Below are 24,960 nucleotides of genomic sequence, written 5' to 3' on the forward strand. Positions count from 1 at the left end.
TTCATTCCTTATCATCTTCTCCTATTCTCTAAAATGATCCTGCCTAGCTTTTCTCGGGACTATTACTTTTTCTCCTTCACTATAAAGAAACCTCTATTCCTTATATCTTGGCTTTAGAGGCAGGAGCGATGGCCCCTGTATGAATTTCACACAGGATGATGGTTACCCTCCCACTTAGGTACTGTTCAGCAATAAGCAAATATCCATAGGAGGATTCCTATATGAAAAGCAACGTGACTTGGTAAGGGGCCTTAGCATGAGCCCAGCTATTCCCTGACTACTACAGAGCCTGTCCCCGCCTCTGCCTCACATCAGTCCCTTTTCACCAGAGACTTGCACACCCCCACCTTTCCAACAGCCCCCATTCTCCCTCCCCTGAGCGGACCCTTCCCCCCACGTTGGCCCCCCCTCCACGCTTCCTCCTTTAGCCCCGCCCCACGTCACAACGTCGACCCCCTTCAGGGGCGAGCACTCAGCGCAGAGGAGGCGGGGGCTTCCTCCCTCCCCGCGCGCCTCTTCCCTGCCCCTCGAGGCCCCGCCCCTTTCTGGCGCCGCGAGCTTCTGGCCAGCGCCCCGCCCCCAGTCCGGCTGCTTGCGGGGTCTCAACCAATCGAGGCGCAGCCGGTAGCCGCGGCGCTCGCGCCGCTCCTTCAGTGCCTTGGCTGGGTGTGCGCGCGTGTGTGTGTGTGTGAGTGAGTGAGTGACCGGCCGGCCGGCGCGCGCGCGCGCGCGCCCTGTAGCTGTCTGTCTCCTCATCGTCGCCGCGAGCCCCGGTAAGGGACACCCCTCTGCGCAGGGACACGGCAGCGGCCGGGTGGTAGAGCTGCGCCCCATAGCAGGGGCCCCCTGGGAGAGGGAGGGGCTGCGGTGGGGTTGAATCCCGCCTTAGTAGTGGGGTCCCCATTAGCGAAGGGTTTAGGTTGGGCGTGGTGGCGCGGGGCGATGGGTTGGGGGCTCCCCAGGCGGGGCTGGGGGTGGGTGAGCAACCAGGGTCCCCGCATAGCAGAGGGGCAGGGTGTGTGTGTGTGTGTGGGGGGGTGCCCTGTACGTTGCCCTCAGCTTGAGTGACTTCCAGAGCGGCATGTGCAGCTTTTCCCTGCAGTCAACAACGTGGTTCCCTCCCCGCCCCCTTCTCCTGGCTGGGGGGAGTCCGGCCTCTGGGGATCCTGGAAGCGACCCCCCTACCCGCGCAAGTCTCCCGGGCACTCCGCCGTGCTCGCTGCGCGGCGCTCCCGCAGGGGTGGTTCTGACGGTTGGCTCCCGGCACGGGCTCCCGCACTGAGGAATGAATGAAACGTCAGTCATTTTGCCTCACCCACCCAGAGCGCCTTCAAGGGAAAGGGTATCCAGCTGATTCTCTGTCAGTATTACTTTGCAGGCACCCCACGGCTCGGACCCACCGGGGCCAGCGTCCACCTCGTCTGAACCAGTGTTCATTCTCTGACTGAGCTCACTCTGGTTAAAAATGCCACAGTCTAAAATGAGGCCAAATGCAAAACAGTAACTGTGCTGCAGAGCCATTGTACAAGGAAATATCTATACATGAAAGTTAAAATAGTCAGGCCCTGAAAGTTGTGGAAACCTTTCATTTGTTGTGCTACAAAACACCCAGTTTCTGTGATCAAATACACAAAGTAAACGATATTCTGTAGCATCTTCTCTCTCCTTCTCTGTATGGTACAAGAAAGGGCGGGTACATCACAAAAATGTGACTTTTTGCATCCGTTGACTGTATTTGTCTTGACTTCATTTTAGAACAGTGAAGCTATAAATATAGGGAGAGGGGTGATGGTGGGATGGAGAAGGCTGTTTGAAGGTAAATAATATGTAATTCGTGGTTAGAATGTCCCCCAGTGTAATTTGTAGCTCTAGGAAAGTGGGATAGTGAGAGTGGATGTTGGCTAAAAAAAAAAACCTTCACAATCAGCTATCACGAGCTGCTTTCCAAATTTTCATTAACTTTTCATGCTCTGCCATGGCACTCTTTCCTGTGTTCGGGATGGTCAGCATGTTGGGTTGCTGTCACCCAGTAAGCAAGCTAATTATGCTGGAACTATAACATATTCGAAGTGGTAGTTGAGTGACTAAGACTTAACACTATTTCATACCTGTCAGTATTCTTAGCTAACATCTGAATATAGAAAACACCTGGAAGTGAGGCATGTCTACTGATTTCATCAGGGAAGTTCATATAAAATACTACTCAAGATACTTAAAACCCTTCTCAATGCAGTCTGTACACTGCTGTATGGCCTCTGGTGAATCTGCTGCACCAGAGGAAATTTTCCCCGAAAGGCAAGTGTAAGTATAGCCAAGTGCAAGAGATTTCAAGTCTTATAACTCAAATGCTTTTTCTACCTTGCAGCTGACTTGTACTTTACATGGTCAGTGTGTGTGTGTGTGTGTGTGTGTGTGTGTGTGTATGTATGTGTATGTGAAATGTAATATATAATTTTGTTTTGCTTATTTGAAAGGCTAGATTTTGGAGTAAATTTTAACAGGAAAGATTACACTTTGCATCATGGTGTCTTTAAGAGTGCTAGGTCTAAGAATGGGGAATATCTTTAAATTCCTTTTATTACACTATTCTCTTCCCTAAGTGTCTGATTACTTGTCTTTCCAGATCTAAAAGTATATTTACTTTAATCAGTTTATTATACACCTTATTATACAGCCTATAAATAATAATGGAGAGAAACTGCTCTCACTGATGTCAGTACTGTACAGCATTGTACTGTACTGAGGTTTCGTAGCTACCAGTCCTCAGACTGATGTTTCTGTCTCTGTGGATACTGAAAATGATTGATTGAGATAATGCAACTTAAAACCACTACTACAAACATGTGACTAGCATAAATACAGAATGTCAACAGAGATCCAGAGAGTACATTTGTAAGCTGTTTATTAAAGTATTAAACTTCATACTAGTGCCTTACATCTGTAGTTGGAGAGAGAATCAGATGCATTAGCTTGGGAATGGGACAGTCTGGGGAGGAAAGAGAGACCCGGAACCGAGAGGAGCAGACTCCAGTCCTGTTACAAGTTCCAAGCTCTGCAACAGGCTTGGCGTAGCTTGAAAGCTAACTACTAGTGCCTGAGCTTTCTAACTCATAAAATGTTGGGGAGCTACAGCTTTCACTTATGGACCTTTTCCTTAAATGAACAATTATGTTTAGAAAAACCCTTGGAAATCAGACTGAACATTTTTTTTACCTGCTATAAAGGCTATTACTACTGAAAACAATTAGAGAAAAAAGTCTTTCAGTTTTACTTTGGGCAAAATACCTTTTTTTAGTATCAAATTCTTAGTTCTGTGTTGGGCTGTATCTTTTTTCTACTTTAAGACTCAGCTTTATTCCCTCTCTCTTTTTTTTTTTTTAAAGAGGGAATGCATTTAAAGTCTGCACTTAAACTCTCCTTTCTTGTTAGCAGCCGCGCTTCCCATTTTGTTAGACCCCTGGCAGTGAAACAGGATCTGTAGTCCGGAGTGTAAAAGACAAATTGAGCTTTTGTTGTTCAGTAGCCCATTCTGCAGCAGCATAACCTTTCACCTACTTTTCTGCAGCAGTCATGTGACTTTCTAGTGCTGTGGAGGAGGAGTGCGGTTTCAAGAAAAGCAATACCGGTTGGGTTGCGCAGTGGAAGTGCCCTTCAAATGACACATCAGAGCGTCGTAAAACTAAACTGCAGATCCGAATGTATTCTCAATTATTTGGTGGGAGGGTAGGGGTAAAAAAAGAGAGAACAAAAATGCCTAAGACTGTCTAATTCAAATGTTTTCTTGTCAGGAAAAATGGTTAACCTTTACAATATGCAGAGATAATGGGACTGGTGGGTCTAACTTCTTGCTGCTTTAAAAAATGTATGATTATAAGCCCAACCTTGGAGAGCTTTCCTGTATAAAAAGCAACTTAAATGGAAGCTTTTTTTTTTTTTTAATTGGCATGCAACTAAGTTGGGTATCGTAATTCAGTACAGTCCTCTAGGACTTGCAGTATACTGTGAAGTATTCCTAAACTCCAGATTTTTAGGAAAATATGCATATAAACAATTGTAAAGCAGTCCTCCCTGCATGTTCAAATCAGCTTTTTTTTGTGGGGTCTATTTAAATGATGACACCAGTGTTTGACTCTTTTTGGTTTGGTTTTTTGTTCTTTTTAGTCCCTAGGGCAAATGAAAAGTCTACCTCTTGAACCCTCCCCCCATGCCCGCCTTACCCACTTGCACTGTAAATCACATAATCTGCTGCCTGAGATGACCCCACTTTTTTTGCCTCGTTGGCCCTGCTTAGCAGTCATACTGATAGCTGTTTTGAGCCACTGGAGAATGTATGCTTAGCCAATAAAAAGCCTGTCACTCCAGTTATCTAGGTTAATGTACAGAGGGTAAGCATTGCAATTCTGTGTTACCGCAGGAATATTACAGAAGGTAATTAGTGGAATGCCATTATTCCGGTAATGTAAATGCTTAGGTGTATCTTTCACAACAGCAAAACCAATCCCCCCTCCCTCCAAAAAAACCCCCAACAAAAAACAACCCACCAGTCGTCAGCCCTTTCCTTGCTGCATAGCAAAATAGCTATATGGTGTTTTGGTTTTACGTATCTGGCTTTTATGTAGCAGGATGTACTTTAAACTTCCAGAATGTCATAAAAGGTGGCTTTTGCGTGGATGTACGGAATAACATGCATTGCAGTACAGGCCTGAAGTAATGCCTTTTTCTAGGCTTGGTACTGTATAGAAAAGAACATATATGGGCAGAGAATAAGGAAAATATCTTTCTACTAGTATTTTCCTGATAAGTGAATGTCAGAGCTGTAGCAATTTTGCCTTTGAACTGAGTTGAGCTGTGTGAGCTGTCTGAGTTTTTAGCCTGTACATTAAAGGGCCTTTCCTCTACCTGTAGCATGCTGCTGTGGAAGTGTGCTGGAGTGGCAGTTTTAGAGTGAAGTCCTCTAGTATTTATGCAGTAAGTACAGCTCAGGCTGCTGCAGTCAGGTTCCCCCATCCTTATTTGCCCATGTGCCTCTACTATTGACAAAATAGTTTATTCTTAGACTTGGTAGAATTCGATTATTCTTTTATAATTTTGATGAGTAACATTGTTTATTTTTAAGCTTTTTTTTTTAATTTACCTGTTCAAAATTTCACAGTTGTGCAAAATTAGGAGTTTTAAACATTTTTTTCTGGATTTCTGTTGATTAAAATTTTCACAGTTGTGGGAAAATATTAGGGGGGGGCAATTATTTAAAGACAGTAGATGCTGAGATTCAAAAAGTTAAAGCTTTATTACAGTTAAAACGCAAATTGTCAATATCAGCTGTCAAACTATACAGTAGAACCTCAGAGTTATGAACACCTCGGGAACGGAGGTTGTTCTTAACTCTGAATAAAATGTTACAGTTCTTCTTTCAAAAGTTTGCAGCTGAACATTGACTTAATACAGCTTTGAAACTTTACTATGCAAAAGAATAATGCTGCTTTTAACCATCTTAATTTAAATGAAACAAGTACAGAAACAGTTTTCTTACCTTGTCAAATCTTTTTTTTAACTTTCCCTTTTTTAAGTAGTTTACGTTTAACACTGTACTGTATTTGTTTTTTGTTTGTTTTGTTTTTTTTGTCGCTGCTGCGGCTACCTGATTGCATATTTCCAGTTCCAAGAGAGGTGTGTGGTTGACGGGTCAGTTCGTAACTCTGGTGTTTGTAACTCTGAGGTTCTAATAACAAAGCAAATATCCTTAAATTGAAATATAATAAGTGCTTAAGTAGCACTTTTCTTAGTTTGCCTATCTGAAATATATTTCATTTATGGATAAAAATCTAATCCTTCTAAGCATACTTAGGTTTGGTTTATATTAGCAACTTATGATGATATAACTTCTTCGCTCAGGGGTGTGAAAGATCCACACTCCTGAGCGACACAGTTATACTGACCTAACTCCCAGTGTAGACAGCGCTATGTTGATGGGAGAGCATCTCCCATCGACCTAGCTACCGGCTTTCGGGGAGGTGGAGCACCTACGCCTCTGGGAGAAGCCCTCCTGTTGGTGTAGGTAGCCTCTTCGCTGAAGCTGTGCTGCTGCCTCATTTTTAAGTGTAGAGCAGCCCTGAGGTTGCCACCAGCTCATTTTGCATAGGCCTCCAAACAGGTAAATGTTACATGACTTGGTTACTATTAGTCAGAACTGGTTTTGGATTGGTGACTTAGATGTGGAAAACACTGTAACCCATTGGTTCCCAAACTGGGGGGTGTGCCCCCCTGGGGGGGCATGAAGAAATTCCCAGGGGGGCGTGAAGTTGCCTGGCCCTTGAGCTCCCGGCCAGGGAGGCTAGCCCCTGGCCCCTCCCCTCCTGTCCACCCTCCCCCGCAGCTGTGCCGCTGTGTGGGCAGTGCAGCTTGTGCCCACCCACCTCCCAGGCTTTCCAGTAAGCCAGTCCTGCCGCTCTGAGTGGCCTGGTAAGGGGTGGAGAGCAGGGGGTGGGGGGGTTGGATAAGGGGCAGGAGATCCCAGGGTGGGGAGGCAGTCAGGAGACAGGGAGCAGGGGGTTTGGATAGGGGGTGGGGTTCCGAGGGTCCCGGGAGGGGGCGGTCAGGACAAGGAGCAGGGGGGTTGGAAAGGGGGTGGGGTCCCGGGAGATCAGGGGACAAGGAGCAGGGTGGGTTGGATAGGGAGTGGTGTCCTGAGGGGGATGGTCAGGGGACAAGGATGGGGGGGCGGGTTGGATGATGGTAAAGGAGAGGTGGGGGGGTGAGGGTTTCTTGGAAATTAAAAAGAGGACGTGATGCCGAAATGTTTGGGAACCATTGCTGTAACCATTTACCAGTCAGTTCCCCTATAATAGGGAAGCATGAAACACAGCATTCAGTTTAGATCAGTGCCTTAAAAAAATAAATAATTAAAACTGGACGATCACAGCAGCACACTACTTCTAGAAGAAAAGCAGAATTTTTATTGAACTCCATTGAGATACAGAGAGAGATAATAATCATTTGTCCCGCTCTGCCATGCCCCCCAGGAGATGGTTTTCTTTTCTCTCGAGCATTGCCTGAAGGGGAAGGGTTTTATAGTTGTTAACATGATCCTATTGGGATCCGGGCACCCGACCACTGCTAAAGGATCCCTCCCCCCACCCCCAGCCTAAGAGGGGGATCCACAGGACCTGGACACCAAATGAGTACGGGGGACAGCTAATGAAATAACAGGGACAGGAGTGTGGTCAAAGGATCAAACGAAGGGAACCAGACGGGGAAACCAAGCATAGTAGGCAGAACAGCCTGGAGAAACGATACGTGCAAAGGGAATATCTGTGCCTTCACTTGTCATTTGGCCCCCAGCATCATTTTACTCTATATGTTAGCTAAACTGGTTTGATTCCTTAGAATCCTTGCTGGGGGCACAGAGTTATTACTTTCAACGCTCTCCACTCATGATCAGCTCTGAACTGCTGACTAAAGACGGTTCAGCAGGAGAAACAGGACTGTTTAATATCTGCACCTGAGGGCATGGTGTGTATTTGTGTGAAAGGGTAGTAAATATGGCTTTGAAGCTTGTATTTGTGACTCCCTTGTTTGGCACTAAGTTTCCTGAAACCCTTCCCACTCCTCACCTCTGACCTAGTTCCAGTGTACTGGGAGTAGCAGTCAGTTTATGAAACGCAGGAGACTGGAGTGGTTCAAAGTCAAAGCTTTTTTTTATATGTGTATGTGTCTTCATGACTTCTCCAGTGTGGAGCTATAATGATTCTTTATAACTGTATCAGTTAATAGAAGTCCTATTTAGTCCAATATTTTCTTCTCCCACCTCAGCTGAAAGTTCTGTGTCAATTCTACAAGGATATCAGCCCCAGCTGGTTTGGGAATAAGGTGTTCTCTGTGCCGGGGTTCTTGACCTTTTTCTTTCTAACCCCCCTCTTATGCTATAAAACCTACACAGACCACCTGTGTCACAACAGTTGTTTTTCTGCGTATCCAGTAGATTAAAAGTCAGGGCCGGTGTTAGCAAGCAGGGCAATTGCATGGGGCCCCATGCATAGCTAAGTTGCTTTAGCCCCGGGTGGTGGGGCTCGGCTTCGACTTTCTGCCCTGGACCCCAGCAAGTCTAATGCTGGCCCTGCTCTATGGTTTATTTTGGCGGACCCCCTGAAACCAGTTCATGGCTCTCAAGGGGGCCCCGGAACTCACAAAATAGAGCTATGTTGAGTGACTTGGTTACAACACAATTCTATTTAATAGGGTAGGTGGGTCTTTAATGATATTCCCAAACCATAGTAAGAACTTGGACCATGCAAGTTATTAGCATGGTTTGGAAACTCTGAAGCCATTTTTATACTACAAAATGGAACTTTGTAACCAGATTCCCCCATTATGGTTCTGTTTGGGCCTCAGTGGGTTTTGTTGGTCAGGTCTACATGCAGGTCAGCGTCACTAGTTTTTGTTTCTTCTTCCCCTCCTCCCCCCAAGCATTGCCCAAATTTAGGAGGGGAAAGGGGGTAAGTGGCAGAATTAAAGGATCTGCTGTAGAATGCAGGTCAAGAGCAGCTAATGTGAACAACAAACATTCTCAGAAAGCTGCCCCAGGCTGACCACGGGAATCAAGGGATTTGCTTACATTACAATAAAAAGACTTACGGCGTGGCCTCAGCTGACATGAGCTTGCGGGTTATAAAATAGCAGTGGAGATGTTCAGGCTTGGGCTGGGGCCAAGACTTGGAGACCCTCCCTTCCTTATGGGGTCTCAAAGTCTGGACTCCAGCTCAAACCTGAACAGCGACACTGCTGAGAGCCCCATGGGGGAGGGGTAGGTCTCCAAGCCCGGGCTTCAGACCAGACTTGAACAGCTGCACTGCTATTTTTAGCCCTGCAGCCAAAGCCCCATGAGCCCAAGTCAGTTTACCTGGTCTCTGAAACTTGGTGTCACAGGATTTGTATTGCAGTGTAGATAATAGTCAAGCTCACAATACATAGGTGCAGCTTGGTCTTTGACATTGGCCCCAGCAAGCCACCCAAAGACTCAGACATCAGGCTGCCTGTAAACATTCTGGCTTGCAACACATCCCCAGTGTTGCTGCACGTATGTGAAGGACTTTGGCTCCTCACTGTAGATGCAACTGTAACCCTGAATAACTTTTTAAATATTACTTTCCCAAACGGACAGTGGTTGTCAGACACTAGTTCAGATCAATCCTGGATAGGTGGTATGAGTTTCAAGAGGATGAGAGCCATGGTTCGAGCCCCAAGTGTGTTAAAAAATTTAAAACTGTTAAATTTTGACGTTGTGACTTTTTGGGGTGGGAGGGTGGGGGCTGCATCTTAGGAACCCCTTGCTCAAACAACCTAACATTTGAACTACTAACTCTATACCCTGGACCCCCCAAGGCACAGAAGTTTTCACAACAAATCGGTCAGCATGCAGATTTTAGAGTACTTTTCAAAATTTGGCTGTTAAACAGTAAGCTAGTGCCAGTCTTAACTGTAGTGGTACTATGACCCCAGTTAAATGTTTGCTAGAGTCAGTCAGCTTAATTTTGTTTTCATCCAAGTTAAATAGTGGTTAAACTGAATATTTCTTTAATTCAGGTTTAAGAGGGCTATGTACATCTGAAATATCATTCTGTCTGTCTCTGATATTACTGTCTTTATTCCTTTTGCTCCATCCTTATGCTATAGCCATCAGATTCAGCTGTCAGGCAGAACATTTTGGCCCATGCAAGTCTCAAGCCATTTCTGTGCAGTGAATATTTGTTTTCACTTTTGCTTTGCGAATTTCTCTAAACAGTGTTGCAAGTCTGATGTATTTTAAGACTATTCATACAACTTTGTCATAGTCACTGTACTATCAGTTGCATTGATAAGATTTAAGTGCAGTGAGTTTCTGTGTGTGTCTTGGGTTGTTTACCTGTTAAGGTGGAATAGCATGATTAGATATCAGTAAGGATGAGTAGAATTGGAGGAAAATAGGGCACTGCTTTGAAATGGAAATACTTAAGTGAATAACAGTCCTTGGAGGGCTTTCACAGGCAAATTTAGACATTAGCTTTTGCAGGGGTGTCACGAGGTACGGAAATGAGATAGCTACCCTGATTCTGAGCTTCTGCTGTCTTACCACTTTTTTTTAAACTTGGAAAGCTATTAATACTACTACTTTCCTGTCATGAATGACTAATATAAATAGCCAATAGTCAGAATCCTCTTTCTATCTGGGTCGCAATTTAAGTGCTTCAGAACCAAGTGCTTCTTCACACAATTTTCTGAGGACATGAGTTCTAGCATTCTTTGAGTGGCATACCAAGAAGTGTTCAATTACGCATCCTAATAGCTATACATGAGTATGTAATATTCTAGAAAAACCTGATCCCCAGTCTAAGGTATCTTTGGAATTCTACTAAATTGTATGTTCTTGATTAGCTCCATGTTATGAGGTCGTTGTTCAAATACTGCCTTATGTGAGCACCAGATTCACACCAATGAAGAGTTTTTTGGCATCTTTAAGCATGAGTAGTCAGCTACCCTGAAGGCCAAATTCTGCCATGATGAAGGTGGATAAAGTACCCCAGAAATTAATGGAGTTGTATTCATAACAAGCCTGAATGTGACCCTAAATTACCAAACTGATACTCTAATTAACAGAATTCTCTAGTATGAGCTGTATAGAACAAACTATTACTTGAATAGGGAAAACTCTGAAATATAAGTTATAGAGATCACTAGTTTTTACTACTCATCTCTCATGTTGGCTTGGTTGGGCAGTAGTGGAGTCAGTTACCTTCCTTCTAGGTGTGCAGAGCATTAACCCCTGTAGAGCAGAGTCTTCAATTTTAGAGCTTAGTCTTCATTAGGACTGTTATCTTAAAATATCCTGCCACTATCATTGGTTGAGCATCAGCGGGAGCATTAGTGTAGATAGGTTTCAATCAGACATCGCAATTTTAACTACTGTTTCATTGAGCCCTGGTCTCCACTGCAAACTTATGTCAGTATAACTGTTGCTCAGGGGTGTGGAAAATCCACAGTAAATCCACAGCAAACTCCTGGTGTAGACAGCATTGGGTAGATGGGAGGGCTTCTTCTGTCGACATACTGCTGTCTCTCTGGGAGGTAGAGTGGCCCATTTCAAACAGTTGACAAGAAGATGTGAGTTACTGTTACTCACACCTTCTTGTCAGCTGTTTGAAATGGGCCACTCTCATTACCACTACAAAAGTTATTTTTCCTCCCTTGGTATCCTACTGTTAATTGAATTGTCTCATTAGACTGGCCTCACACTTGGTAACGCAACTCCCATCTTTTCATGTATTTATACCTGCTCCTGTATTTTCCACTCCATGCATCTGATGAAGTTGGTTCTAGCCCATGAAAGCTTATGCTTAAATAAAATTGTTAGTCTCTAAGGTGCCACAAGGACTCCTCGTTGTTTTTGCTGATACAGACTAACACGGCTACCACTCTGAAACCTGTCATCTGACTTTTGTTTTTTGAAGCATATTTTACCTATTTTCAAGTTGATGAGTTTACAAACATTTTAAACTATAGTAGACCACATTGTAAAAGGCACCAACTTGAAAATCACATTTTTACCTGAAAATCTTGTTCTTGCTATTAAAAATAATACCCACAACTTTTAAAATGGAAAGACACAAGAAAAAATGTATTTCATTTTTTTCTGTTTACTTTGCACTTTTGACTGCAGTATCTATGCGGCTGGCAAGGGTGGAGAGCTGGCAGGGCAATGGGGCAGAGATAAGTCTGTTTTTGCAGACACACATGCACACAAATAGCTTGTGAACTGCACTAACAGTGAATTTAGTGATTATAATTATTATTTTTGCAAGTGTAGATGCAGCCCAATAGTGCATTTAACAGCAATGGTAGCAGACGGAGGGAGCAGTGGAGCCTGATTGTGCTTCACAGGTTGTGTTTCACAGAAACATCAAACAAGATGAGTTGATAGACTTCAATTCTTCTGCAGTATCCAAACTGGGATAGACATACAAGGGAGTTCAGCTTGATGTATGTGTAATCATAGTTATATATTAAGAAAATTATTACAGAACTATAAAAATCCAGCATTTTACTTTGTGTGAATCAAGTGCTGTATTTTTGACATAATGAGGTGGTCACTTTGCTATGAGATCGCGTGAATAACCAGTGAGAGTGAGATGGCTGTTAGAACTGTGGACCTTATTCATAAGGAATAGGAGCTGGTTTCTGAGAATTAATTTGCATACGAAAAGACAGGAATGTTAGAGAATTAGATTAATTTTTTTACTAACTTTTTCTTTTGGCGGTTACTGCGACTCTGTTGGAGATCTGAAGAGGCAGCAAAACAGGCTGTTCCACAACCTCATCTCTGACCTGCCTGGTGAATGACTCTCATGTTTTCCCCTCGATGATGATTATGCTTTTGTTTCCACCCAGCTGTACTTAGCTGGAAGTAGAAACTATGGTAAATTCCTGAGATAAGGGAAAAATAAGGCAAACAGCAGTGTTTGCACCTTTGTGCTCTTCTTTGGCATATGACCTTTATCAAACCTACATCCAGATGAAGATATTTTGATTAAGGCTAATGATTACTGCTGTGCGGGATCTTGCAGTATTTTTTTGCAGTTCATTTGTTGGTTATAATGGAAAGGAGATTGCTGGCATGCAGGGTGGATAAAAATCAATGTTTTTTTTTTAAAAAATCCAATTTTTTTTATTTAAATTGGATTTTTTAAAGTTTTTTCCTCAAAAAGCATTTTATCTAAAGACAGTTTTAATTAAGATACATTATAGCTCAAAGATATGTCATTATGGAATCAGGATTATAAATTCTAATTCTATAGTATGGGACAAAATATTTGTGTAATGTTTAAGAAAAGTTTTATAAATGAGTTCCAATAGTTCATGGATTAGGGACCCAATCTTATGGGGTGCCAGGGGCTTCTGTATAGATTATTTAGGTTAATCTTTCTATCTACCCAGTGGGACTCAGTGCTCAGTCTAGAAAATACCATCAGAGATGCTTAGTTTTGCAGGTCTCAAACTGTGGATTTGTGTCTCCAGAGGTAGCATGCTTGTTAACAGCAAAACTGTTTTTAAATAAATAATGTATAGAAGTGAGAAATAACAGACCTCAACTCTATTGTCCCTCTGAAAATTTGTGTACACAGAGTCAATCCCTTTCCTCTCTCTAAAAGTGCAAAGTTTCAAAAAGTTCAATGAATAGAAGATTGTTGGGGGCGGAATAGATTTGGACAAGGAGAAGAAGTCTGGAGATAAATGTGAGAAGTGAGCGACATATGCTTTTTTGTTAAAATATTATATGCTTGCTGTTGAAGAAAAAAATCCAGAATACTTAACGTTGTTGTTTTAATTAAATAAAACAATTTAAATGTCTGTCTGGTGATGTTCTTCTCCTAATACAGCATGACAAGAAAATCCTCCAAATATTAATGATTAACCTGTTGATTTGGAGATAGTTCACCTCCCAATGACTTCATAAATATCTGCTTCAGTTACATTTGGTAAATGAAATAACCAACGAATCATTCATTTCAGATTAGTTTTACAGCTATATCAGAAAAAGTTTTCAAACTAAATCACTGTTTAAAAATGTATAGTGTGTACAGTAACTCCTCACTTAAAGTTGTCCTGGTTAACATTGCTTCGTTGTTACGTTGCTGATCAATTAGGGAACATGCTCACTTAAAGTTGTGCAATGTTCCCTTATAATGTTGTTTGGCAGCCGCCTGCTTTGTCCACTGCTTGCAGGTAGAGCAGCCCATTGGAGCTAGCCGGTGGGGCTTGGAACCAGGGTGGACCGGCAGCCACCCCATCAACTCCCCTAAGCTCGCTGTGCGGCAGCCAGCCAGCAGGCTATCAGTTGCCAGCAGTTCAGCTGTCCCTCCCCCCACTGCCATGTGCTGCTCCTGCCCTCTGCCTTGGAGCTGCTCCCGGGAGCCTCCTGCTTGCGGTGCGGGAAGAGGGGGGGCTAATGTCAGGGTGTTCTCTTCCCCCCTGCTCCTGCCCCCACTTACCCCTTCTCCATATAGAGCAGGGTGGCAGCACAACAGGGCTCAGGACGGAGAGAGCTTGCTGGTGGCAGTTGCTGTCTCATCTTCCTGATATACTTAAAAAGGCAGTGTACTAAGAGTGGGGCAGCATACTTAAAGGGGTAATGCACATCTCTCTCTCCTCCACCCACAGGGTGTGTGTCTCTGTCTGCCATGCTGTCTCCCCTCCCTCCATTCGTGCTGCCTTGTAGAGTGTGAGGTTACATTAGCAACAATTGTATTAACCCTTGAGGGCTCCGCTGAATGCTAGTTCATCATTTAGCAGTAAGGCATTCTCTGGGAAATACCCCACCCTTTGACTCCTCCACCTCAACCAAAGTTTCACAATCATCATTGCTGTGTACTGTATTAAATTGTTTGTTTAAAACTTATACTGTGTGTGTGTGTATAGTTTTTTGTTTGGTGAAAAAGATTTCCCTAGAACCTAACCCCTCACCCCATTTACATTCATTCTTATGGGGAAATTGGATTAGCTTAATATCGTTTCGCTTAAAGTCGCATTTTTCAGGAACATAACTACAACGTTAAGCAAGGTGTTACTGTATCTTCTAAAAATGAAACTTACATCTATCTCTGAGTTGTGAGGAATATATACTAAGGTTATAACAACCAACAAGAATGCACTTTTATGTCGAAAACCATGATTAAATCGAGTCTTCCTGACTAGTGATTTAAATCATGATTTAAATCAAATTGATTTAAATCAAATCCACCCTGCTGGCATGGCCGTGCAGAATAGTTGCTTATCATTAAACTCTGAAACTGATGGCAAAGTGGAAGTAATCTTGCATAATAGTAAGTAATTTTGAAACGTTGGCAGTGACTGTGTTGTGCTTTACCTACTGCAGTTTTACTGCCAGTTGGAATGTCTATCTTCAGTCAGTTGTCACAGGATGACATGGTTTGTATACTTTAGATGGCATAAAAAGTCTTGACTAATACACTTATGAGCCACAACAACAGGTATCTGAAGAGAATTTTGGCATATTCTGAGGATTCTTCTATCTGCCTCCAATCTGTAAAATTTTTGTTGAGATTTTTATTTATAATCTACTTGGATTTATTCTTTATTTTTATATCATATGTCAATACACAAAAAGGTCACTGAAAAAATGTTTGGCTTTCTAACCTGCCGTTGCTGCAGATAGAACAAGTAGAAACCACAAAGTTTCACAAATCACACAGGCACAATGTTTCTTAGTTTCTAGCAATATAACCGTCTTTTCTCACTAGTTTTTTAAGATAGTTAAATATTCACATGGAAAAAAGTCATATTCAGAAGTAAAGTACAAAGATTAAGTTTTCCCATCTTTCAGAGTAGCAGCCGTGTTAGTCTGTAGTTGCAAAAAGAAAAGGAGTACTTGTGGCACCTTAGAGACTAACCAATTTATTTGAGCATAAGCTTATGCTCAGATAAATTTGTTAGTCTCTAAGGTGCCACAAGTACTCCTTTTCTTTTGCGTTTTCCCATGTGTTGAGAGTAGTGCCACCACCCCGAAAGGATGTTATCAATCTTAATTAGTAAGTGCTGTAGACCTTTTAAAGCACTGTACATACATGTTGTGTTAGAGGTATGATTAGCTGCACTAATTAAGCAAATTAGTTGGCTGTTTCTAGTGTAATCAACAGTGGAAAATATTCTCTTCTGTTTAATACAAAGTTAAGGTGATTGCAGGAAGCTCAAACTTCTTTCAGTACTATTGTTTCAGTAGCTACCTGCCTTAACTGCAGTGCTATGGGCCTTGGTTATAACACTGAAGTGCCCAACATCATCTTTTGATCCTGTAACATAGATATAACTGAAGCACTTCTGAATCTTGCTACAGCCTTGGATTTCACTAGGTTTACTCTAAAAACCTTGGACTTTACCATGCCCTATTCTAAATGCCAAACTGTGGCAACCCTAGAGTGTGCTGTTGAGTTTTAACTAGGTCCAGCCAAATGATATGCCAGTTGACCGTCAAAGCAGAGGCAAACAAGAAATTATCTTACTTCTGGGTTTGTCTTTTCTCCTTCCAATATCTGGGTTTGTCTGACCCATAAGATAATTTAAATAACCTTTCTAACTACTTTGAAGAAAGGGATGAGGAAGAAAATGATTGGCTCATTGTTTCTGAAGAGCCTAAAGTTTAACAATTCCCATGGTTGGAATCTGCTCAGAAAACTGAGACTCCTCTTAAAACATATGTCCTACCATGTATAGCTTCTTCTGATAACATCTGCTTGTGAAGTAACTCTTATTTCTGTGCGTGCTTATAGAGATGAAGGCTTCACTCTTATGGTTTTTCTTTTGAAATATAACTGCTTCAGAACAGGCAAAGACTCTGAGCCAATTGCACAAAGTTTCCCAAGGCCTTAGATTCCAGTTTTAAACTGAAAGTTTAATGTGGCTCAGTGAAACTGAGTGTGCAGTCGACTTCTAACTAGAATTGGATTTAATGTACTTTCCAGTGATACCCCTCTCCCCAACTCTTTAAACAATGTAACTGTAACCTGTCAGTATCACTTTCTCTCCTCTCTATCTCCACTCTTGCTGTTTGCCACATAAGTGCTCACCTAATGGATCACAGTTGCAAGTGTATTTTTAGGTCTCTCTGATATTCTCTGGATTCGCTGCTTGAGATGAGACTGCATTCTCTACTTACTGTTTCTCCAAGGAATCATTAACCTTTGATCTTGAAAAGAGAATAGTAGAAGAGCCTTTTTTCATTTTGTGTACTTAGTTTGTCCTCAGGCATTTAATTAGCATTTATAAGTACAGAGCACACATTTCATAATAATGTGTAAATATTATTAAAATACTATGAAGACCACTTCATAAATTGTTAAGTTGGTTTGAAGGTGATGGTGGTGGAAATACTCACCAGATATTGAGATATGGCTGAACCCTGTAGCCTTAGAAATCTGCACTTCTGTTTTATTCAGTTGCTTTGCATTTACTAATTTGCATCTTCTGTGATCTTATTACTGCTATTATTATAACTTAAAATGTCTGGCTTCTTCTATTTACATGTTGTAAAATGTACTGTGACTCAGAAAGGTTTGGCCTCTTGACTACGGGGAAGTGGCAGGCCTTTGCTACAGCAAGGGAAAGCATAGAGTTTTCTGTTTCTGTAGCAGATGGGTCATAAAATGGGTGGGAAGCAAGTGGCTAAAATGAGTGCAGGGGTGGGGAGTGCCTGGATATCTCATTAAGGGCAAGGGAGCTGGGGGGGTGGGGGCGGGCAGGGGAGGTGATCTTCAGCAGCCTTTGTATTCCCCCACACTACACAGTCATTAGATCTATGAATGAAGAGGGGGCTCCTTCTGCCAATAACATTCCCCCCAAAATCTCTGCTACAGAAGAGCCTGATGCTAAATGCACCCTTTGTATGTAACAATTTTAGTTAGACTAAATCTTTTCACAATGAACCTGATGCTGTTTCATATTCATATATATATAGTGGTTATTCTGCTGTGTTCTAGGAGCTTGTTCACTAGCATTTTTGTGCAATAGCATTTTTCAGATGTCCACTTCCTAACTCCAAGTGCCTTTTTTATACACGTGATTAAATGAATGGGTCCTGTAACTGCCTTCTTTGTGGGTTTATGATAATTTGTTTTTCAGATCTGAGATCCTGATTTTTTTTTTAAACACGACATTTTACTTCGTGTTCGCTGACATAAAAGGTGATACAGAGAGAGAAAGTGGGTGAGGTAGTATATTTTATTGGACCAGCTTCTGTTGGTGAGAGAGAGAGAAACTTTCAAGCCAAAAAGAGCTCTTTTTCAGGGCTTGGAAGCTTATCTCTCTCACCAACAGAAGATGGTCGAATAAAAGGTATCTCACCCACCTTGTATCCTGGGACCCAGATGGCTACAACTACACTGCATACATCAAAGGTGAAAGGCTGTGTAACAGTTGTACCCTGAAATCATAGGGGAATATGGGTCAGGGGCATGTCTGGTTAAAAGTTGACCCTTAGTCGAGGCAGTATAAATGTCCTAAAGAGTCACAAAGATAGCATAGTGGGCAGCATTAACAGGTAGATGTGGCTGGGGAGGTCAGCAATATTATTTGTTTGGGAAAATCAGCTGGGCTGGTATTCACTGTTTTGTTAAACAGAGAAAAAGCATGCTGAACTGTGGTTGCGTGTAGTGTGGGTTGTTTTTTTTTTTTTAAACTACCTTGTTTTGAACTGGTGGTCTAACTTGGTTGATGTTACAGCTGGTTTCAGTGAGATAGAAAGCAGGAGAGTGTGTGGAACAGGCAAATCTTTCTCTCCTGGAAGGACACTGTAAGATTTCTTTACGCTTGTATGGATGTGAATGTATTTTTAAAGAACACTTACGGAAATGAAGTTCTGTTTCAAAATGACATTTTTAGAAAATCACAGTCAACTTTTTAATATTCTAAGATTTTGCTGAGTCCTAAGAAAGTCACAAACACCCTAGCTTTGTGATTCACTGTTTGGGGTGAGGCTTATTAGCATGTACTGTACGGAAACATTTTGCTGACTACTAGTTTGCCTGCAGCTAAAATGAATGATTGTTTTCCTCTTGGTCTGAACGAGTGGTGTGGCGTCTGTGTTACTAAACGTTGGCAAATCGAGTTGATGAATAAAACGCATGCTCAGTTGAGCTGTGCCCTTCTACCTACTTTACTGACAAACATGTGACTGCCTCAGAAATGTGGAAGAGGGGAATGCATGGAGCAGATTATTAAATTGGCTTCGGAGAAGCAGAAGAGAATTTCCCTAAAGGAAAGGGCTTCAAGGAAACTTTTTTTTTTCTTTTTTTTGCTACACAACCAATATTCATTGTGAAAGTGCGTTTAAAAAAAAAGTAGTAGTTTTTGTTTGGGAAGCTGCAGTTCCTCTCTTTGTGAAGAAGGACTGCTGAACGGGGATTTCCCTACACCCTCCCACTCCCCACCGCTCCCTTCCTCCCGAATTTCCCCAGTACCTCCCCAGTGGTCAACTAGTTACATGCAGTATCCCAGTTTAGTCATTGGTTGGAAATTTGAATGGAAATTGAAACATTAATACACACTTTAAAAGCATTTACAGTGTATGATAAAATACTTAAACCTATTATGCTTTTTCAGGTACAAAAATTATGAACACAGACTAGCTTCCTCACCCAGCTGTTGTTTTTCCTGACAATGTCAGTGCATTCATTTCGGTGATATTGCCCAACCTAATAATTTCAAATTATGATTTGTAAGCAAGGTCTGAATGAGCTCTCCCCAACCGCTAATGATGAGCGGGGTCAGGGGCTTGCCCCACTCTGCGTGGCTCCCAGAAGCAGCGGCATGTCCCTCCTCCAGCTCCCATGCGTAGGGGCAGCTTGGGGGCTCTGCCCCCACCCCAAGTGCTGCTCCCGCAGCTCCCATTGGCTGGGAACCGCAACCAATGGGAGCTGCAGGGGGTAGCGCCTGCAGAAAGGGCAGCATGCAGAGGGGCCTGGCCATGCCTCCGCGCAGGAGCCGGGGGGATGGGGACGGGGATGGACATGCTGCTGCTTCTGGAAGCTGCTTGAGGTAAGCACCACCTGGAGCCTGCACCTTTGACCCCCTCCCATGCCCCGACCCCCTGCCCCAGCCCTGTTCCCTCTCCTGCCCTCTGAACCTGTCGGTTCCAGCCCAGAGCACCCTCCCGCACCCCAACCCCTAATTTTGTGAGCAATTATCATGGGCCACCATGCAATTTCCATACCCAGATGTGGCCCTCAGGCCAAAAAGTTTGCCCATCCCTGGTCTAAGTGCTTAGACCTGCTGCATTTCTGTGGAAGACCTTGCCCAGTCTGCACTAGCAGTGAGGTTCCCCCACTGAGAGCTGAAATCACTGAAAGCTGGGCGGAACCTGAAGAGACCGACTCATAGAGGTCATGGTGGCAGGAGGAGATGACGGCACAGGAGTGGTGGCATGAACAGTGGCATGATGGACAACAAGAGCTGGAGTGAGTGGCAAGCAGCTGGAGGAATGAGCAAGGTGCCTTCTCTCTCTCGCCCACCTGTAGGTGCTAGATGAACTGATGCAAAAGCATCTCTGAACTCTGGATCTGCAAGGACAACAACTATGAGTGAGGTGCAGTGGAGGGAGTAGGGAGGGGTACGTTAAAGGAACATTTGTTTGTTGGACTATGTTTTAGTGACTTTTGCTCCAGAATGCTAGATTTGTGACTAGGGAAACTTATATAAATATACATTTTCTAGTAGGCCAAGATTTTTAAAATGCATTATTTGTCAAGGTCATTATCTCACATTGTCGCTATCTCGAGAGGCCATTATCTTGGGGAGTTTCTGTACAAAACATTTTTATTATATTATAATTACTTTTTACATAAGAACGACCATACTGGGTCAGACCATTGGCCCAGTATCCTGTCTTTTGACATTGGCCAATGCTAAGTGCTTCAAAGGGAATGAAAAGAATAGAGCAATTATCAAGTGATCCATCCCCTGTGTTCCACTCCCAGCTTCTGGAGAACAGAGGCTAGGGACACTCAGAGCATGGTGTTGCATCCCTACCCATCCTGCTAATAGCCTTTGATGGACCTATCCTCCATGAACGTATCTAGTTCTTTTTTTGAACTCTGTTATAGTTTTGGCCTTCACAACATCCCCTGGCAAAAAGTTCCACGGGTTGACTGTGTGCTGTATGAAGAAATACTTCCTTTTGTTTGTTTTAAACCTGCTGCCTATTAATTTCATTGGGTGACCCCTAGTTCTTGAGTTATGTGAAGTAGCAAATAACATTTCCTTACTCACTTTCTCATCAGTCAAGATTTTATTGACCTCTATCATATCCCCTCTTGGTTGTCTCTTTTCCAAGCTGAAAAGTCCCAATCTTATTAATCTCTCCTCATGTGGAAGCTGTTCCATATCCCTAGTCATTTTAGTTGCCTTTATCTGTGCCTTTTCCAACTCTAATACGTCTATTTTGAAATGGGGCGACCAGAACTGGACGCAGTATTCAAGATGTTGGCATACCATGGATTTATATAGTAAAAGTGGAGGAGCTTGGTTTGCCAGACTGATCAGCAAACCAATGCTGACAACCTATGTGAAAAGGCTGCAAAATACCAAGCCTCTGGACTTCATAGACATGCAGAAAACCTTATAAACCAGTCACTGTCAAAGCCAATTTAGAAGTACTTAATGAGGCTGTTAAGAATGCTGGAGAGACAACACGGTTTATGCAAACAAACATGGCTGTCTCATCATACTTTCTATTTAAGCAAGAGATACCACACACTACAAACTGGGGACCAATGTTAAGTGCATCGTCACTTGTTAATTCTGAAGTTGGACATTGATTCTGACCAACACCAGCAAATGCTCGCTATCTTTCTTCAAGAAACTTAACTGGCTGATTAGAAGCATGTGGTGCAACAGTGAAAGACTCAGCAGTTGAAAAGGTGAAGAACTCTCTCACCACATTCAGAAAATGTGCATACACGGCCGATGAATGCACTGATGCAAATGGGCGTTAAGTATTAAGTCATTGCGTACCTTATCTTGATGTCAGTGGTAGGCCAGTAGATGCATTTCTAAATGTTCAGGTTATAGAAGGCATATCGGCTGTATCTGTGACAACCCACATCTTAGAAGAGTTAAATGCTTGTAAACTGAACCCCAAACAGATTGCTGCTTGTGCATTTGATGGAGCTGCAAATTTCTCTGGAAGACATAGTGGAGTACAAGCTTTGCTCAGAGAAAAGTGTAATCCTAATCTCTCCTGTACACACAGCAGAGGCCATCTATTCCAACTAACACTAGTCAAGATGCAGAATCTTCAAAAGCCATTTAAAAAAAGCCATACATTTAATGTGTTATACGTGTTTTTTTTTTTTTTTTCAGCAAGAGTCCAGAAGGACTGAATGTCTTGGGGAAAAATAGAAGATACACTAGGACTGAAGTTCGAATGAGTCCAACCTGAGAGAACCTGCTGGCTTTCTCATGAGCAATCTTTGGCTGTTGTCTTAAAATTACTGCAACCATTATTATTGACTTCGGAAAGCATCTACCAAGATGGGACGGATCGAAGTAGTGAGGCTGGTTAACTACTTTTGTTACTAAGTTCAGAGAAGGCTATTGCCATTCTCTCTCATAAGTCTACTGTTGAAAGCACTTGAGTTATTAAATAAGGCCATCCAGGCATATGGTGCAACAGTAGTAGATCTTTGTCCAGCAATAGAAGCTACACTTATATAAATCGGAGAGAGAGTAATTGAAAACATACTGTAAGAAGCAAAGACCGCAGTTCAGAAGTTGACTGACCTAAGGCATTTATATTGTCTACTTCAGTAAAGAGGACAAGAAGTGTTTGTTAAGCCAGCTGAAGAAGTACACAGACTTGATTCTTACAAATCTACAACAGCAACTTCTGGATTCTACTAAATCTCTATCTAGCTTTTACAGATGCCTGTCTTATAAAACACCAACAGTTGAGTGGAGTGAGGCAGTACCACCAATGGGGCTGCTATGTGATCAGGACAGAACAAAGAATTTGAACACAGAGTGGAATATCAACAACAATAACAAATGAATGAAGATTTGATTTCAACTTCTTCTTTATCATCACTAGTGGTTCGACCCAATCTTTTTGCTTTGTTTCCTGTGATGAAAGAAGTAGGAATTCATCTCTTGCTACTCCCAGTCACAACAGCTATAGTTGAGCATTCTTTTTCCTCATTGAGTAGAATTTTGTGCTCTGAAAAGAGACATCTTCTGCCTAATCATGAGCATATCATGAAGGACCGAAATACCAGACGCATGAGAAGCCACCAAAGATGAACTCTCTGCATTTGAGAAGTTCAGATTACAACAAGAAACCAACAAGGATGTAGATGTAGTGCTTCATAGTAGGCTTGAGTAGCTAACTTTAATTTGTGTGATGATTTTGAAACATGAGTTAAATCTAATAAAATGGTCGTGAAATATGTTAGGGGGCTTATTCCTTCACCCACTCACTTCCCTGGTCCTTCTCGCATGAACAGAGAGCAACAATACCCGAAGTCCAAAGGTGCAAACAATTCGATGTTTATTGGGGTGAACTTCCAGCAAGCATGATTCCAGTTTCCTTCCTTAGTATCCTCCTTCCCAGCTCTGACACCACAGAGCCTTACACCTGTGTCCCTGTTCCCATTCCTGCCCTTAGCCAAACATTATTCCAATTTCCTTACTCCCATTCCCTGTTCCCATTTCCCCCTTTAGCAAAACATGGTTCCAATTTCCTTACCCCCATTCCCTGTTCCCATCTCCCCCACAAACACCCACCCACGCCCACTCACTTCCTCATTGACTACAGATTATATAGTAAAATTTGAGTTCGGCTTAGCTATACCTTAACCAATCATTTTCCTGAAATTTAACTAACCAATCCTAACATATTGTAACATGATTATGTAACCAATTATATCCCACCACCTTAATTAGTTTACACCCAGCAAAATTAATTATACAGCAGACAGGAACAATCACAGAACCAGACAGAGATTATACAGACAAACAATAGCAAAGTGGGAACTATAATGACAAAACAATACAGAAGTGAGGATTTCACATCCCAGTATTGATAAGTGAGTTCTTGCCAGACAGGATGCTGTTTCCTTTTTACATTTTCTAGGCACTTCCCTTTCTCTGGAGGTGATAGGCATTATCAGGACAGGATTGTATTCCTAACAGCCCAATAGCACCTTCTTTCAATGTGACTAGTTTGGAATGTGAGGATGTGACCTGTCGCTTCCTAGCTTATGGTTGCCTCTGCTGCTTAGCCAAAGGCCTTAGCCTAAGCACAGGGCCTCAGACTGTCACAGTAAGAGAAGGCCCTTACACCAGCAGACAGTGATTTTGATTCTTTCTTTTATACTTCTAGAACTAGCGAAGTGATAAGAATACCCCTAAATTCTTAAAGTACAGACCTTTACAGACAGGCCTGAATATCTATATCCTAACAAAATATTTTTCAGTTTTTATTATCGTGCCATACAGCCCACTTTCGCCCTATGGTCGCACCCCATGTCAGCTATCACCCTCTTCCCCCCCGCCCCACATATTCAAACGCGCCCCCCCTCCCCTTTTTCAATTCCTGGGGAAAATGCTGTTGGTGAAGGAAAACTATTGCCATGAGATTTTCCAGGTCTCTAGGGGTGTAGTAATCTAAGGAACAGACACTCCTTGTTTTCAGGGCTCATACTGATGAGGTGATTCTCATTGCATCACTTTTTTTCTTAAATCTGAGCTTTTGGAGAGGCTAGGTTATTTTTTCCATGGGAGCTAATGTGTCTGTGTATTTGAGACATTCAGATTAAAAATGTTTATTACCTAATCCCTTTATATTAAAACTAAAATCTTTTAAAATGAATATATCTTTCAGTGTTGATGCTATTTGATTTACTGGTTGTAAATCTCTTAGCTTAGATAATGGAAAAAGCATAGTTGATTTCACTTTGAGATTCTCATGCACTAGCCTAGTGGTCCTCAACCTGTTCAACCATAAATCAGCCCATACCTTCTACTCTTTTTAGTCTAACGATTTCTACCTTCTATCTTGTAATGCTCAAGGAGTCTTCTTTAGAATAAGAAATAAGGGTTGCTCAGATAGGTTTAACCGCATTGCACTCATTAATGTGCTGATGAATTCACATGACTAACTCCTGCTGAAAATATGACCCCGAATGTTAAAATATTCTAGTTTCTGGAGTTCTCAATAATGAGTTTAGTAGGATATAGAAAAAAAATGGGGGAGAGGGTTTTTAGTTTATGATTTGGCTGCAAATTTGTTTTCTCCATAAAGTCAGATCTGTGTGGAGGGTTCTGCCAGTTGAGGTGAATGTTCTAAGTACCTTTTTGTTCTAAGCACCTGAAAGAGCTAACACTGTATCTCTGTATATAGTTAAACAGAGAAAAGTTTACTTACTG

The 24,960-nt window shown here is 42.4% G+C and overlaps 1 protein-coding gene across 3 annotated transcripts in view; it reads left to right on the forward strand.

The window, feature by feature from the left end:
* The first annotated feature begins 639 nt into the window (after window positions 1–639).
* The window catches only part of CPT1A (carnitine palmitoyltransferase 1A), a 69,070-nt gene continuing 44,749 nt past the window's right edge, over window positions 640–24,960 (forward strand). The window contains exons 1-2 of one of the 3 annotated variants that reach the window (XM_074954711.1): window positions 656–773; window positions 21,898–23,062. In XM_074954711.1, the coding sequence (XP_074810812.1) occupies window positions 22,966–23,062 (97 nt within the window). In that variant the 5' untranslated portion in view covers window positions 656–773; window positions 21,898–22,965. Of the gene's footprint in view, window positions 774–21,897; window positions 23,063–24,960 lie in introns of all 3 variants that reach the window. The other 2 variants (XM_074954713.1, XM_074954712.1) reach the window with 2 other exon arrangements.

Source organism: Natator depressus, chromosome 6 (assembly GCF_965152275.1).
Source record: "Natator depressus isolate rNatDep1 chromosome 6, rNatDep2.hap1, whole genome shotgun sequence".
Lineage (NCBI taxonomy): Eukaryota > Metazoa > Chordata > Testudines > Cheloniidae > Natator > Natator depressus.